This window comes from Hipposideros armiger, unplaced genomic scaffold (assembly GCF_001890085.2).
Source record: "Hipposideros armiger isolate ML-2016 unplaced genomic scaffold, ASM189008v1 scaffold_338, whole genome shotgun sequence".
Lineage (NCBI taxonomy): Eukaryota > Metazoa > Chordata > Mammalia > Chiroptera > Hipposideridae > Hipposideros > Hipposideros armiger.
In genome coordinates this window covers 1,098,120-1,113,578 of record NW_017731688.1, presented here as the reverse complement: position 1 = coordinate 1,113,578, position 15,459 = coordinate 1,098,120, and the positions used below count along the sequence as shown (strand labels likewise).

The window sequence follows — 15,459 nt, the reverse complement described above, 5'->3', positions numbered from 1 at the left end:
GGGAAAATAATTTATTTCTAAAATTCAAAGTGTTAGAAACCAAGAACTAATGAAGGTCTTTCCAATGGTATTTCAAGAGTTACTTTTTCAAATGGAGACATGGATTGCAGGTAGCATACTGGCTCATACCTGAATTTAATAAAATTATTGAGAAGAGCACAAAATTGTATTATCTTAAATGTTAAGATACTGGAAATCACTTTAGTTCTTAACTTTGTTCATTTTTTTAAATCTTAGAAATATAAAATAGTTACTGCAGGTTCCATTCTGGTATTTAAATAATTTCTTTCTATTCTTTCCTGATTTATGATACCATGTCTATTTGTATAAAATTTAAAAATTCAAATGTTTTACTGATCAAGGCTATTTTTTTTTTTTTTACTTTTAAGTCCTACAATATTGTGAAGAAACTATATATTTAAGCTTTAAAAATAAAAAAAAGTAGAAAAATTTTACTAGGAAATAAAAAGGAGAGCTTGGGGTTGACTTGGGGAGCAATTTGGTCAAATATGTATGGAGCGACATACAACAAAGGGTAGAGTATTCTAAACCATTCATATACCAGACAGAAACTGAATTTAAATCTAAGTGGTATGATCAGAATTGTTATTAAGTTACAATCTAGAAGTGGGTCCACTCATCTCAGTTTCAAAATAATTCTGCTAAATAAACATTCTTAGTAAATGTTAAGATTTAAAATAAACTACTTTACTATACCCGGGCCATTCTTTTCCATTCTGGCATTAAAACTTGGCATGGATGACACCATGGAGAATAGAAATCAACCATCCAGACTTCGTCATGTTTTCTTTGTTTAACCAGTTCATTGAAAGTGGTTGGTGTCAGGGAGATCACTGAAGGATTCATAAGATCCTAAAGACAACACAGCTTTCATTATAAGATATAAAAAAAGAGTCGTTCACATATTCTTGGCAAATTGTTGGTATTTGTCATTTAGAAAAGTTTGTTTTTGAATAATAAAACGATACTGAAGGATATTTTAAAGAGAATTTATAGTGAATTATTTTAAAAGGAAGAAACGATCCCTAATTTATTTATTTTTTTAAGCTGAGCCATCCTGCCACCTGTTGGCAGCTCAGCGGCTGCTCAGCTCGGGCTGGGAATCGAACCGCTGTTGTTCAGAGCTCAAACTCTTGAGCGAGCTCTTAACCAACTGATCCACTCGGCCAGCCCCCTAATTTAATTTTTAAATTTGGATTTTGACCATTAGTCTTGTTAAATTAAGGTATATTTCTTCCTATTCCTTGTATCACTAAAATCATTTTAGGTAGAGAAAAGAGGTAACTTTATTTAAGATTATGGGTAGATGAGGCAAGATTTCCAAGAGCTGCCCACATGTCTACATAAGCCATATAGTTATGGTTTGGAAATGGCCCTTTAATTAATAATGGAAAGCCTACTATTCTCTTTTTCTGACATTCTGACTGGAGATACTACACAGCCTCTCTACACGTCACTTGCTCCAAATGCTTCAGTCTATCATGACTGGGTAATATTAACAAAGATGTTAGCTTCCCTAGGGGAAACAATCAAAACCAAAACACAAAACCAAAAACTATGACTCTGGAAGAGGAGGGAGAGATGAATAGGACAGACAGTGGAATGGTCATTACATAAATAAGCTAAAGTTTTTCATGCTTAGGAGGCCCTTGTTAACTATTTTAGTCAATCAAGACTACTAGTGAAAAAAAACTGGAGATGCTCTAGATGTAGGGCATTTCTGTGCTAATAACACAGGCTTGGCATAGCTGCCCAGGCTTGAAAGAAGCCCTCCACTGGGGGATGGAGTAAGGCTGCCCTTACCCACACATTTCCTGGATAATATTGGACTCATTCCTATCCCATCAATCTGGGACCTAAAAGAAGTAATCTTCGGTCCTTTTACCAGAGAAAAGAGGCAAAGTGAGTGGCAAAGCTTTATGTGAAAGTATAATTTCATGTATTCAATAAATAGTTGTCTACTGAGTACAAGGCACTGAACTAGGTAATAAACAAAAGCACAGACTTATTCTCAGAGTTTAGAGTAAATATATAAGTAAAACATTAGAAAAATTTAAGAAATTCATTTTCTTATCAGAAAATAACATTTGGCATGAAAAGAATAAATCCTGTTATTAATTATTAAATATACAAAGTGTACAAATACACAGTATTTATAGCCATGAACTTAAAATAATTTAAGTTACCTCTGTCATTTATAATACTATACAATCAAATTACCTCTATGAACTCCAAGATCTGTTCGGCAGAGTGATGTCCTTCATATTCATGAATGTTGGACTGGTTGAACACCACTGTGGTTGGATAAGCTTGAATGTTATACTATTAGAATGAGAATACAGATTAAACAAGATTTTATATATTTTACCTATTTGTTTCAAATTTATAACCAGCTTGCCTTTATTTAAGTGACAATAACAACAAGATTTAAAAACCCATTGCTAAATTATTGGTGACTAAAAGATTTTAGCCTGGACAAATTAAGCAAAGAAAATGGACTCACAGTTGTACTGATGAATACCTCACCCTATTTATAGCAACTCCATTAGGCATAAAATCCATAGGCATGAAACATGGAGAAGTGAGCATGGGTAATAATGAGTTGGCGGTCCCTCTTTACTTTCCTGAACTGAGATGCATGAGGCTGTAAAGAGCAGGCTAGTCTCTAGCTTAAGTCTTTTTTTGAAACCATAATAAATATTCAAATTTGTCTAGAAGTAGAAGAAAATCAAGAAAATGGAGTAGCAGGAATAAATATATTAATAACTAATGTGTATACAATCATATTTTAGGTTAGAATTATGAATCATGCCCCAAGAACGTGGTCACTTGGTTACTTTTTAATTCTTATATTCAAGATAGCTTTTATGATACAAAATACTATAATTTACTCCTTGGAATTAACATGAACACTAGTTCAGGAAACATTTTCCTAAAGATTTAATTTTTATTTATTCTTTAGAAGGTAATAAAGAGATCCCTGTGTATTTGCTGTAGCTGAACTTCACATCTTTAAAGTTGACAAGCACTTATTGGCAAATTGGAATCTGTGACAAAGATTCAAAAATAGTTTGAGAGAAAACAATGGAAGCATTTATCAAACTTTTGTTAGAATGAATGCAAATTTGAGTAACTCATTATGTTAATAAAACAATTAAACCTAACATTTAACAAGTACTTACTAGGTGCCCAGCGCCCTTTTAACACTTGAACGTGGAGTTTCTAGTCTGTCCCTCACAATTCTATTTATCAGCTAAAATTACTATGTCAGCTTCACGGAGGAGGAAACAGGCTCTGAGAGGCCAAGTGACTTGGTGAAGGCCCACCAGTCAGCAGTGAGTCCTGGCGTGGTCCAGGTGAAATGATGTCATAGTTTTAAATCCTTACATTTTACTCAGTTACCTACAGGCTACTTAATACCTAGCTGAGATTAAAAAGTAGAAAAATAATTCAAATTAAGATAATTATTGGATGTCTTAATATTGTATTTTTGCTTAGCATCTTTTCAGAGTCACATACAATACATCCAAAACCAAAGGCCTTATTTATTTCATTTTTAAACTTATTTTAATGAAATTTCAAATATAATGAAAAGAGAATAATAAATACCCACATATCCTTTCCCTATATTTAAGGAAGATTAACTTTTTTGCCACTGGCAGATTGCTGGAAGTTCTCTTTCTTGATTCTGTTTCCTTCCCTCCCTGACACTAGGAGCAACTGATAAACCAATATCCTAAAACAGATGTTTTTACATTTTTGCTACATGTATATGTATCTCTAAGCAGTATACTGCAATGTCTGAGCATTTAAAAGCTTTCTGTGATTTTATCATACTCTGTAGACTATCCTTCAACCTGCTTTTTTCATTTTACATTGTACTTTTGAGATTTACCCATCTGGTAAAGATAGATCTAGGTTTAAAGGTTCTCTGGTATTCCACTGTGAGACTGGATAATTTATTTATCCAAAGACTTGCTATTGTGAAATTTCTAAATTTTTATTTATTTGACAGATGGGGATATCCAGGACTATTGTTGTAATTTGTACTTTCTTGACTAGTAAAGTCGAACATTTTATATTTATTGGATTTCCTTTTACAGAAGTGTCTGTAAGCTTTTCTTTTTCCTATTTAAAAAAAAAAAAAGATTTATAATCTAAATATTCTGGACACTAAGGTTTTGTTAGTTATATGTGCTGTGAAAACTACTTCAGTCTGTTGTTTAACTTTAGCGTCTCTTTTTTTGGCAAAAGTTTTAACATTTAAGGTAACCAAATTCATTCACATTCATTAATTTTTATAGTTTGTTTTTGTTGGTGTGCGTGCGCACATGTGTGGTGACAAATTATTCTGTACACAAATACCATAAATGTTTCACCCTACATTTACTTCTGTTATATTTTTAAAACTCATTGCTTTCTTTTTTCCTATTCCTTTCCCCATTGTTTTTTCTCTACCTTTTTTTCATTCATCTTTTTGAAAAGTTTTAATTTTTAGGGATTTTAATTGAAAATACACACAAAAGCAGAGAGCAATAAAGTCTCAAGAACTCTTGTAGCTACAACAATCATCCATTCATGGCTACTCTTATTTCATCTACACCCTCTTCCACTTCTACACCAAGATTATTTTAAAGCAAATTCCAGATAGTTTATCATTTCATCCATAAATGTTTCAGTACATTTAAAAGTACAGGGACTTTCTCCCAAATATAAACAGACTATCATTTCCATACTTAAAAATTAACAATTGATGAAAATCATCAGACATCCTGTCAGTGTTCAAATTTTCCCAATTCTCTCTTTATTTTTACAGCTGGTTTGTTTGAAAATAGCATCCAACAAGGCCTAAACTTGCATTTGAATGATGTCTTTTAAGTCTTCAATCTCTTCTTCTCCCTTTCAATACATCTGTCAGATAAACTGAGTGTTGTCTTATAAAGTCCACTACAAGTTGGGATTTGCAGATTGCATGCCCATGGTGTCATTATCATGTTCCTCTCTGTCATCGGATTTCCTAGACACTATAGATCTGGAGGCTTGATTTGATTTTTCCCCCCAATATTTTTTCCCCTATATTTTAAAGGTTGTATTATATACTTTCATCATGTGGCAGATAATTTCCAATACTTCTTACAACTGAAGAGTGAATATTAATTAACCTAATAAAGGACGCGTATTTTTATGTAAACAAAGAGCTCATTCATTGTTTTAATTTCCTTCTATTGTATTTATGAGGAAAGCCAAAGAATAAAAACCACAGACTGCCAAAAGGTAGTAGTAAGTTAAAAAACATAAAGATCTTAAATAACTGAAAAATCCTGTATTTTATCAAGTCAACTAAATATTTTCCTGAGTTTGATAAATAGGACCATATCTACATTTAACTATATATATTATCCATGTTTTAAACCACCATAATTTTGCATCGTTTTGTTGAAATTGTTTAAATAATTTACTATTCTAAATGTAGACATATGTTTGAAAAAGTTATTATTTTAGTATTAAATTAGATGAATTAGAATAAGTTGTTTTATACTTTGCCTTACCATGTTACAGAGTCCCTCATGAACTGTACAATCTAATGTACCAAACTTAAGCTGGCCATAAAGATGCTTTGATGCTTTTCGTAACTCTGGTAATAAAGCTCGACATGGTGGACACCACTACAAAAGAAAAAAAAAATCATATGCACTTAGCCAAGAGAAACAAACAAATAAAATACACATTTTTACAATAAACAATATGCTACATAAGACAAACCACACTTAGTTGCAAATAGTATGCATGTACTCGTATACATACACTCAATCCTTAGAGAAACAGGTACATCAGATCTCTCTTAGATGCAATACAATATGTGGCCAAAACTGTAAAACACAATTCTAGTACTCATGGTTTAATGCTATCTAGAAAATATCTTTTTGCTGTGACAAGAGAAAATATGACAATATTGAAAATAACTTACAGGGGCAAAAAAATCAACAAGCCATGGTTCTTTGTCATTGGCAGGAAAATTCTGAGGTCCAAGTGTGGTAACATGAGAATGAACACTTTCTTTGGCAAAGGCAAGTATATCATACAGAATCTTCTTTCCTTTGAAATTGAGTAAGAGGAAAGTTAAAATCCACCTTCTGCCTTTTATCCATAGAAACATTTCAAGGTTTTTATAAATTATTAAGGAAAAGAAGATAAACTTATGAACAAATTGATTTTGGTGAGGTTTTAGTGTTCTGTATTCTATATCTACATAGGTTTGCTCTGCTAGGAGTACTCTTTCCTTTATTTACTCTTGGAGGGCCAGTTAAAATGTCAAGATATCGTTGAAATATTTTCATTCTCAGAGGCTGACTGATAACTTCTCAGAGGCTGACTGATAACTTTCTTGCAGTGTGCTCTGAGTTCTTTATGCTTACCTGAACTATTACTGTGGCCTAACTCCTAAATCTGTTTCTTCAATTTAGACTTTTCTTATAAATTCAAAACCTGTATTACCAGCTTCCCAGTGGAAAATTTACCTGGGTGTCATATTAATATTTCAAACATAATACTATATTCAAATTGAAGTTATTTCCTTCCCCTCCCTCCAACTTGTTCCTTTTCTCACCTTCCCTATCTTGGAGATGGCATAATCACCCACTAAATGCCTAAACAAGATTTCCTGGAGTGATTCTAGCCTTCTTTCTTTCCCTTGTATCTTAATTCCATCCATTCTATTGGGCGGTCGGAAAATTCATGATGTATTTTTCTGTTTTTCGTTGCAAAAATGCGTCATGACTTTTCTGACAACTCAGTATTTCTTACCATCTTCACCTCCAATTTAGGCTACTTCCTAAATTCAGTCTGGCTTACTGCAATATCCAAGCTGGACTTTCTGCTCTCTTATCTATTTTCTACATTGCTACCACAATTAATTTACAAAAACAGTAATCTGATCACATTGTCCTCTTGCTTAAAGACCTCTAGTGATGTGCCGTTGCCTAAAGATTACCGTATTTCCCCAATTATAAGACGCACCCTTTTTTGAAAAATTTGGGGTCTAAAAACTGGGTGCGTCTTATACAGTGGTTGTAGATTTCAAATGACATAGATGGAACTGAGGACAAGGCAATATATGAAGACAGTGGTTGGTCATTAGACACAGATGAGGACAAGCTAATGGTTGGGAGTTCTGACAGTGATGAGGAGTTTTATGAGTTTTATGATGAATAAAACTTGAGTTCAATAACTTTAAGTAATACATTTTTTTTCCCAAATTTTGGGCCCCCAAATTAAGGTGCATCTTATACATGGGGAAATACAGTATACCTATATTTCTTGGCTTGGCAAATAATGGCTTTCTCAACCAGCACATAGTCCATTTTCCCATGTGCCCTTTGACTTATTCAATAGTCAATATTAAGTCAAGAACTTATCATGTGTCAGGCCCTGTTTTAAATGCTGTGGGACATGCAAAATAAAAAAAAAAAAAAAGACATAGTCTTTTCCTTGAGGAACTCACAGCCCAGTAGGAGACATTTTCACAAATATTTAAATATAGTGACAAATGACACCACATTCTCTGTTTTTTTTTTCTCACTCTTCACCTGCTGCTTCTTGAATTGTTTAATGAATTCCTCTATCTTTGACTATCCCTTAAAAGTGATCCTTAGGGCCCTGATCTTGTCCTATCCATTCTTAGACAAGCTCACCCTCGTTCAAGGTTTCAATTACCATTAAAATGATGACTATTTATATCTACATTTTTAGCCCAAATTCCTCTTCTGAGGCCCAGGCCTATATTTAATTGTGAACTGGGGGTGTGTCTACTCCATGTCGACTCCTCGCCCAGCGTTCTTTTCCTCACTCAGTGATGCAGTCAGTCACTCAATTGCCAATTCACCAAGTCAGAAACGTGGGCCTCCTTTTCTTCTCTCACATCTAAACAATCATCATCAAGTTGTACTGATTTTGTATTCTTGGTATTTAAAAAATCCGCCCACTTCTTTTCATTGGCATTATTTAAATAAGCAGCCATCTTCTCTTACATAAACGACAGCATCAGGCTTCTTCCCACCTGCTCTCCCTTCCTCCAGTCTTGCTTCTATCTATTCTAGGCAGCCGGTCACCTTTCCAGAAAGTCAAACGAGTTAAATCATATCTCTGCTTAAATCCATGAACGCCTCTGCTGCTTTGCCCTTAGTGAAGAGTCCAAATTCTTTGAGCTGAGCGAGGAAACACAGTTTGGACCCCTGGTACCCTCTCCAGCCTAAGTCTCATTCTTTTCCAACATTCAGTATTCCTGCTATTCTGGAATTCTTGCTTTCTAAGAATGAATGAAGCTCTCTCTTAGTGTCCATAAATAAAACTGCTGGTTCCTTGGCTTGGAATGTGTTTGCCACCTCTTTATTTGGGTAACCATTACTTATACTTTATATCTCAATAAAGAGATTGCATAATACTCCTTACTTCAGACATTTAAAAAATTGCCCATTTATTGTCTGTTTTCCCCACTAATCTATAATATTCTTTAAGGTAGAGATCAAGTATAGTTCACATTTTTTCCTCTCCATCATACTTTAACTGGCACAAGCTATACTCAATACATAATTAAATCTGAAGAAATATAATTATGCTATAAAGGAAGTACTTGGGGGAATTCATGGTATATTTCCCAGGGTGGGAAATGCTTTAGGCTAAGTTTTGAAGGGTGATTTGGAGTTTGCTAAATATTTTGGGGAGCAGTAAGGAATGACTACAATGCAGGAAGAAGAAAAATCTTGTTCAAAGGCACAGAGTAGTGAAAGAACATGGTATTTTCAAGGATCCACAAGTAGATATAGGTAAGATTATTTGGAGGGGCAGAGGTGAGAGATGAAGATAGAAAAACCAGCAGAGGCAGACTGTAAATGTATCCTATTAATTTAGTTCCTACTATACACTGAGTTCCTACTATGTGCAGGCACCATTTTAAGTGCTAAAGATAGAGTAGTGAGCAAAACAGACAAAGTAATTGCTCCTATGCTAAGAAATCTGAAGTTTATTTTAAAAGAAATCAGGAGAGTCAAAAGTGATGAGATTGTTCTAGATGTTCTAAGGTAATAAATAAAAATAAGTAACCAATTGTAAAGAAAGGCAACGAGATGGATAACTGTGTCAGGATGATATTATAGTACATGAAGGAGATGATGGACCTGAAATAAGGCAGCAAGCACAAAGAAGGGGAATCGAATAAATATTTCAGGAGTAAAAAGAACAGAACTCCATTATTAAAACGTGCTCATTTCTAGCACTTTAAAGAGGTGGGATTTAGTGTGGCTGTAAGCCTAGGCTTTGGAGTCACACATATTTGATACAAAAATCTACTTTGACCAGTTACTAGTTGTTTGTCATGGGCTAGAAGGTTACTTAACCTTTCTGAGTCTCAGTTTCCTCCCTTGCTGGATTGTTGTGAAGATAAAAAATGGAAATGCAAAAGTATGCAAAGCCTTTAGAAAAACGTCAGACTGAGACAGTACTGAGTAAAAAGTTACTGTTAGGTTTATATTGCCAAGCAAGTCTTGGCTTCCATAGTTCCTATGGCCCAGAGGGACTCACTTCTTGTGTTCTGTTTTTGCTTTGGGAAATTGAGCATTCAAATGTCACCTCAATTCAAATATTAGCCCCTGACCTAAACTATGCAGAAGTCTCTTTATTTGATCTTGTGATTTATACATAACCGCCATATTTTCTTAGAGATAACCCTCTTCTCACTCGTACTCGATGATAGTTTAAGCTTTCTGAGAGCAAAGTCCATGTCTTACAAATTTGTATTCCTAATGCCTAAAACAGTGCTTGTGACATAATAAGCATAACATCAATATCTGTTAACTGTGTGATAGTTTCTGTGCATCTCTTTTGTTACATTTGACCTTTTTCGGGGCAGGGGCTATGATGCATTCCAAACCCTAGGAATTGGAACTGTACTTACATGAATGCAGAGCTAAAGTTCCAAATAAGCTGAAATGTAGAACTATAATTATAAATTCAAGAGAGATGACAAAGCAGTTAATGGAGATGTGTGGTTGTCTAGTCGAGGAAAAATCTAAATGAATATCTGGAAATTGCTCATAACGGCTGAGATGCTACATTTAGCAAATTAAAATGGAAACTCTAGGTGTTACTTACTTTTGTCAACAAGCAAGACCCTTTAATTCCTCACTGGCCTGACATGTAACCACCGTTCTTGCTCAAACACTGATCAAAATATTCAGTAGAAATTTTCCCAGACAAGACAAAGGTGAAGGAGTTCATCACCACCAAATCAGTATTGTAAGAAATGTTAAAGGGACTTCTTTAAGAAGAATAAAAAATATTGCAAAGAAAATAAAATTCTCACTGCCAAAGGCAAACACATAATAAAAGCAGTGGATCACAACATTAAAGGCAGTACAAAGGTTAAAAGGCAAAAGAATCAAGATCATGTGTAATTACAGCAGTAAAGCAAGGGATGCAAACAAATACACAGACACAAAAGTAAAAAAATAATGACCAAAACATAAATGTGGAGGGGGTGAGTAAAAATGGTAGTGATCTTAAAATGTGCCAGTATTTAAGCGGCCATCGGCTTAAAATAGACTTCTATAAACATAGCTTGCTATATATGAAGCACATGGTAATCACAAACTAAAAATCTACAAGACGTACAAGAAATAAAGAGAAAGGAATCCAAACACAACACAACAGAAAGCCATGAACATATAAAAGAAGAGGGCAAGAGAATAAGACAGGAACAGAGAAGAATTACAGAAACAATCAGAAAACAATAAAATGGCAATAAATACATACCTATCAATAATTACTTTCAATGTAAATGGATTAAATGCTCCAGTCAAAAGGCAAAAGGATAAAGAAGACAAATGGATAAAGAATATATAGAGGGTGCCAAAAATATATATACACATTTTAAGAAAGAAAAACTGTATTAAAATTGTAATACTAAATATATACCGATAACAAAAGATGAATGCAAGTCACGTTTGACTTCTGCAATTACAAGAGGTGCTCAAAGTGGTTACCATGAACTACTGCTTGAGCAACGCTGACCCAAGTGTCCGCTTGTATACAATTTTTTGGTACCCCCTGGTATATTGTGATATTGCTCAGCCATAAAAAAGAATGAAGTCTTACTATTTGTGACATGGATGGACTTAGAGGGTACTATGCTAAGTGAAACAGGTTGGACAGAGGACGACAAATACCGTATGATTTCACTTTTATGTGGAATCTGAAAAACAAAATAAATGAATAAGCAAGACAGCAGCAAACTCACAGACACAGAGAACAAACTGATGGCTGCGAGATGGAAGGGGGTTGATGGACTGGATGAAAAAGGTGAAGGAATTAAGAACTGGCAGTTACAAAATAGTTATGGGGATATAAAGTACAGCTTAGGAAATATAGTCAATAATACTGTAGTAATTATACAAGGTATCAAGTGGGTGCAAGACTTACTGGGGGACCACTTTGTAAGTTACATGAATGTTTCACCATTATGCTGTACAACTGAAACTAATATAATATTGAATGTTAACTGCAATTGAAAAATAAAAATTTGAAAAGAAAAAGATTTTAAAAAGAGTAGAGTATAAAATAACTATATAATTAAAAGTAACTTTTCCCACAAGAAACAAATTTACTAATAAATGAGAAAACTTATTTGTAAGTATGTCCATACAACAGAAGGTAAAACATAAAATTAAAAATTGCGGGCATAATTTGTTTTATTGTGCTTCATTTTATTGCACACTGCAGATACTTCATTTTTTACATATTGAAGGCAAGGCCCTCTACCGGTAAAAAGATTATGGCTTGCTGGTCTGGAACTGAACCTGTAATATCTCCAAGATATGCCTGAACTATTTGAAAATGAAGATGCATTTCTCACTTTTCCCTCTTACCATGATGAATTTCATATTCTTTGGTTCCTTGTCCTTTAAATACTGCTAGACATGGCTGAAAAACATAGAGATTACTGCAGATGTCTGGTGCAGAGGAACAGTCAAACTTGCCAACCTAAAATAGAAAGAGAAGGTTCCATTTGATGAAAATAAAATCTTACCCATTCAGTTAAATATTCATAAAGATGATCCAAAAATGACAATGCTCTAACAATACAGTTTCTAAACAGAAGCTGGTGGGCCATAAATGTAAGATATAGAAATAATGTACACTTAACACTGAAACTCATTTAGTTAAAAAAAGCCTCCTAGAAAATTCAAAAACCTGAGAAGAAATTTCCAAGACAATATAAAGTTGTTTAAGAAATCCACCCTTCTAAAAAGATAAAGGATATTTATATAATGTTGGGATGGGAGAGAAAGAGAACTTTTTAAATGAAACCCCAGAAGCAGAAATAATAAAAAGGTTAAAATTTTCATATATTGTGAAAGAAAACTAGTTATTTAAAATGTAATTTTAAGTGTTAAATAAGAAAACATACTAGCAGAAAGTATTTTTCTTACTTGAATATGTTCATTTTTAAGTAGACTTTTTAGTTTCTTCAACTCAGGATCATTTGAATTTTCATTTTTTCCAAAATGAAAAAATACGAGCCACCGATGATGAGCCAAACGATCCTTAAAGTGATTTAAAAAAAAGTGATAAAGGAATGTTAGAGACAGGAAATTCTAAGCATTCTAATCTTTCTCTCATTGACGTAAAGTTAATTTTAACCATCCTATCCACTACTTTAAAATATTGTCTAAAATTCAGACCCATTCATATTTTTATTTTGTTATTTATTTGGAATAATGCTATGTAAATCAATTATGAAGATTACAGAAGGATAAGAGTCACTAAATTATAAAATCTTAGACGATTGTGAGAAAAAAATATAGTTTTTAACAACATTGCTAAATAGTTGGAAGGTGAAGGAAGTTAGCTTTTTCAGGTTCAATAAAAAGTTTGGTAGGAATATAGACTTAGAAAGCTCTGGGATCGATAAGTAGAAGAACAATAATTCATTCTACTACAAACTGAGTACTATTTCTAAAGCTGCTTCTTAATTCTCACTGAACAATATAAATGGTTCTGCAAGCAAGAACATCAAGTTCCAAATCAGACCCAAAGCTGCTTTGTGATCAAAATCTCGCCTTTTCTGACACTTCTCCTGAAGCCCCTGAGGGCTGGTTAGAGTTTACAAAACTACAGATCCTCCCTGTACCACCAGAAACTCTGGCTATTAGAGTTTAACTGAGAATTGACTGATGTGTAATCCTTTGACACTGCTCCTTTCTCTGTAGTGATGATGAATGAAACAAATGATTTTAAAATGATGACTTGAAATATTACCAACATTTATTACTATTATTATAAAAATATTACCTCTAGTGTGTTTGCCGAAAGTAGTTCAAAATCGGGAAGGTTATGCATTATTTCCAAATATATTTCTTTAGCATCCAATGAATTAAGAAACTAGAATAAGAGAATAATATTGTAATCTTTGTAATCAACATGCGTTTGTTTTAGTCTTTATTTTTTTCAGTTTCCATAGAACTTTTAAGAAAAACCCCCACAAAAGTTAAACAGTTTTCAAGCTATTTATTCTAATGTTGCCCTCCCCAAAAAGTATCATATTTTGACAATTATTAAAAATTGTATAACTGGGCTTTTTCTTAAAAAAAGTAATGCAAAACAAATTCCATTATTAGGTATTTCATTACCCGAAATTTTCTATTAACTGTGCTGTGTATTCTAAAATAATCCTCATGATAACCTGGAGTGACTTCTGAATCATCAGGAAAAAGCTATATTATATTCAGTTCAACTTTAATGTTCACATTTTAAAGAATGCCAACACTTTACAAATTCTTTACGAACTGATAAAACACTAGAATATTTGATGAGCCAAGATGCTTCATACTCTAACCAATAATGAAAAGGAATTAAGACCTTATAACTGCAAAATTGGAATAGACCTTGTTTATTATAGAAGTTTTTAATGTCCAAAAACCAAATCACCTACGAGCTTTGCAGAGTAAAAGATAAAGATCTTATCTTAAATATGTTTTAAATCTAGGTGTCTTACTGAAAACAAATAAACAGCTGCAAAAGCACACCTCCCTTCTAACAAATCTCCTTCACCTTTATCTATATTTTATCCTCAGCATATTTTTCTTACAGAACTACCACTGCTGGCCTAATTCTCAATGAAGCAGCTGTCGCTACAAAGAGTGCAGCAATGGTTATGTCACGAGAATGTATATGGGGGTTGACAAAACAGAGTTTAATACATATCTTTAATTATGAACCATCCATGTTTAACAATTCGAATACTACTGATAAGTAGTGAAAGATATAAAACTCCATTAAAAACTTGTAGGAACCACTGTATTCACAGCTTAATTGTGCTCGACATGAGACCCACCATACGGATAGAAACAATGGAAATAAGAACAGGAAACTCAGTTTTTCCTAAGTTTTTTTCTTAAAACTTATTTTTCTGTTTTTTAAGTATTCTTAAAGCTCTGTATGAAATAGGTAGTTTGTTACCAAAGGGCTTAAGAGGCCCAAATAGAATTCTTTCATGCCTCAGTAGCACAGCTCATTTACTTTAGTCACATTCATTATGAATAGTTTACTAAAATACTCCTACAACAGCTTATATAAATATGTAAGTGATGCATCCTCTAGAACATCATTACAAACCTGTTTGTCTCATGTAAAACTTGGTAGTTATATCTATAAAGGACACTTGTGTCTTAAGTTTCACCTTCTACACATATTTAGCTAGCATAGTGTTTTATATTTCTTTAAACTTGAATGTTTTTACGTGGGACAAGGACTGTTTAATTCATCACTCCTGGTTATTACATTTCCAGTATCACTCATTTATGTTTCAAGATCGCATCTGAGCTTGTAGTTTTGTATCAAAGAGCCCAAATATCTCACTAAAATATGAGGGAGTAGCTTACTGAAGGCAAGAGCCTGTGTTAAGTGTTGGCCAGGGTACAGGCAATCCTCCTGAACTGGTGGCACAGGGTAAATAAACACAACTTTTCTCTATGGCAGTTTGGCCAGACGATTGAATTTAAAACTGTGATAGCGATCTCATTTTAATAAACAGGTAACAGAAGAAGCACAAAAAGATGAACAGGATTGTTCATTACAACACTGCTTATAATCACAAAGTAGACATAACTTGAATGTCTATTAGGAGAGGACTGATTAAACTAAGTATGTTATTGTACATTCCGTCAATGAATTACTATTCAGGAATCGTCGATTACTATTATTTATATATATATATATATATATATTTTTTTTTTTTAAGATTTTTTTATTGGGGAATTGGGGGGATGGGAACAGTGCTGGGGAATTAGGGAAGGGGAACAGACAAGTTGCTGTCCTTTTGTTCTTCAATCTAGTTGTGGAGGACATTGCTTCACTGGCGCAAGTTGGCACCATCATTGCGCTCTT

The 15,459-nt window shown here is 33.5% G+C and overlaps 1 protein-coding gene across 2 annotated transcripts in view; it reads right to left on the bottom strand.

The window, feature by feature from the left end:
* The window catches only part of DNAJC10 (DnaJ heat shock protein family (Hsp40) member C10), a 46,607-nt gene that overhangs the window by 12,563 nt on the left and 18,585 nt on the right, over positions 1–15,459 (bottom strand). For both annotated transcript variants that reach the window (XM_019661196.1, XM_019661195.1), the window contains 7 exons: positions 13,366–13,455; positions 12,504–12,617; positions 11,940–12,054; positions 5,990–6,117; positions 5,571–5,687; positions 2,242–2,343; positions 718–873 (listed from right to left, as the gene is read on the bottom strand). In XM_019661196.1, the coding sequence (XP_019516741.1) occupies positions 718–873; positions 2,242–2,343; positions 5,571–5,687; positions 5,990–6,117; positions 11,940–12,054; positions 12,504–12,617; positions 13,366–13,455 (822 nt within the window). The remainder of the gene's footprint in view (positions 1–717; positions 874–2,241; positions 2,344–5,570; positions 5,688–5,989; positions 6,118–11,939; positions 12,055–12,503; positions 12,618–13,365; positions 13,456–15,459) is intronic.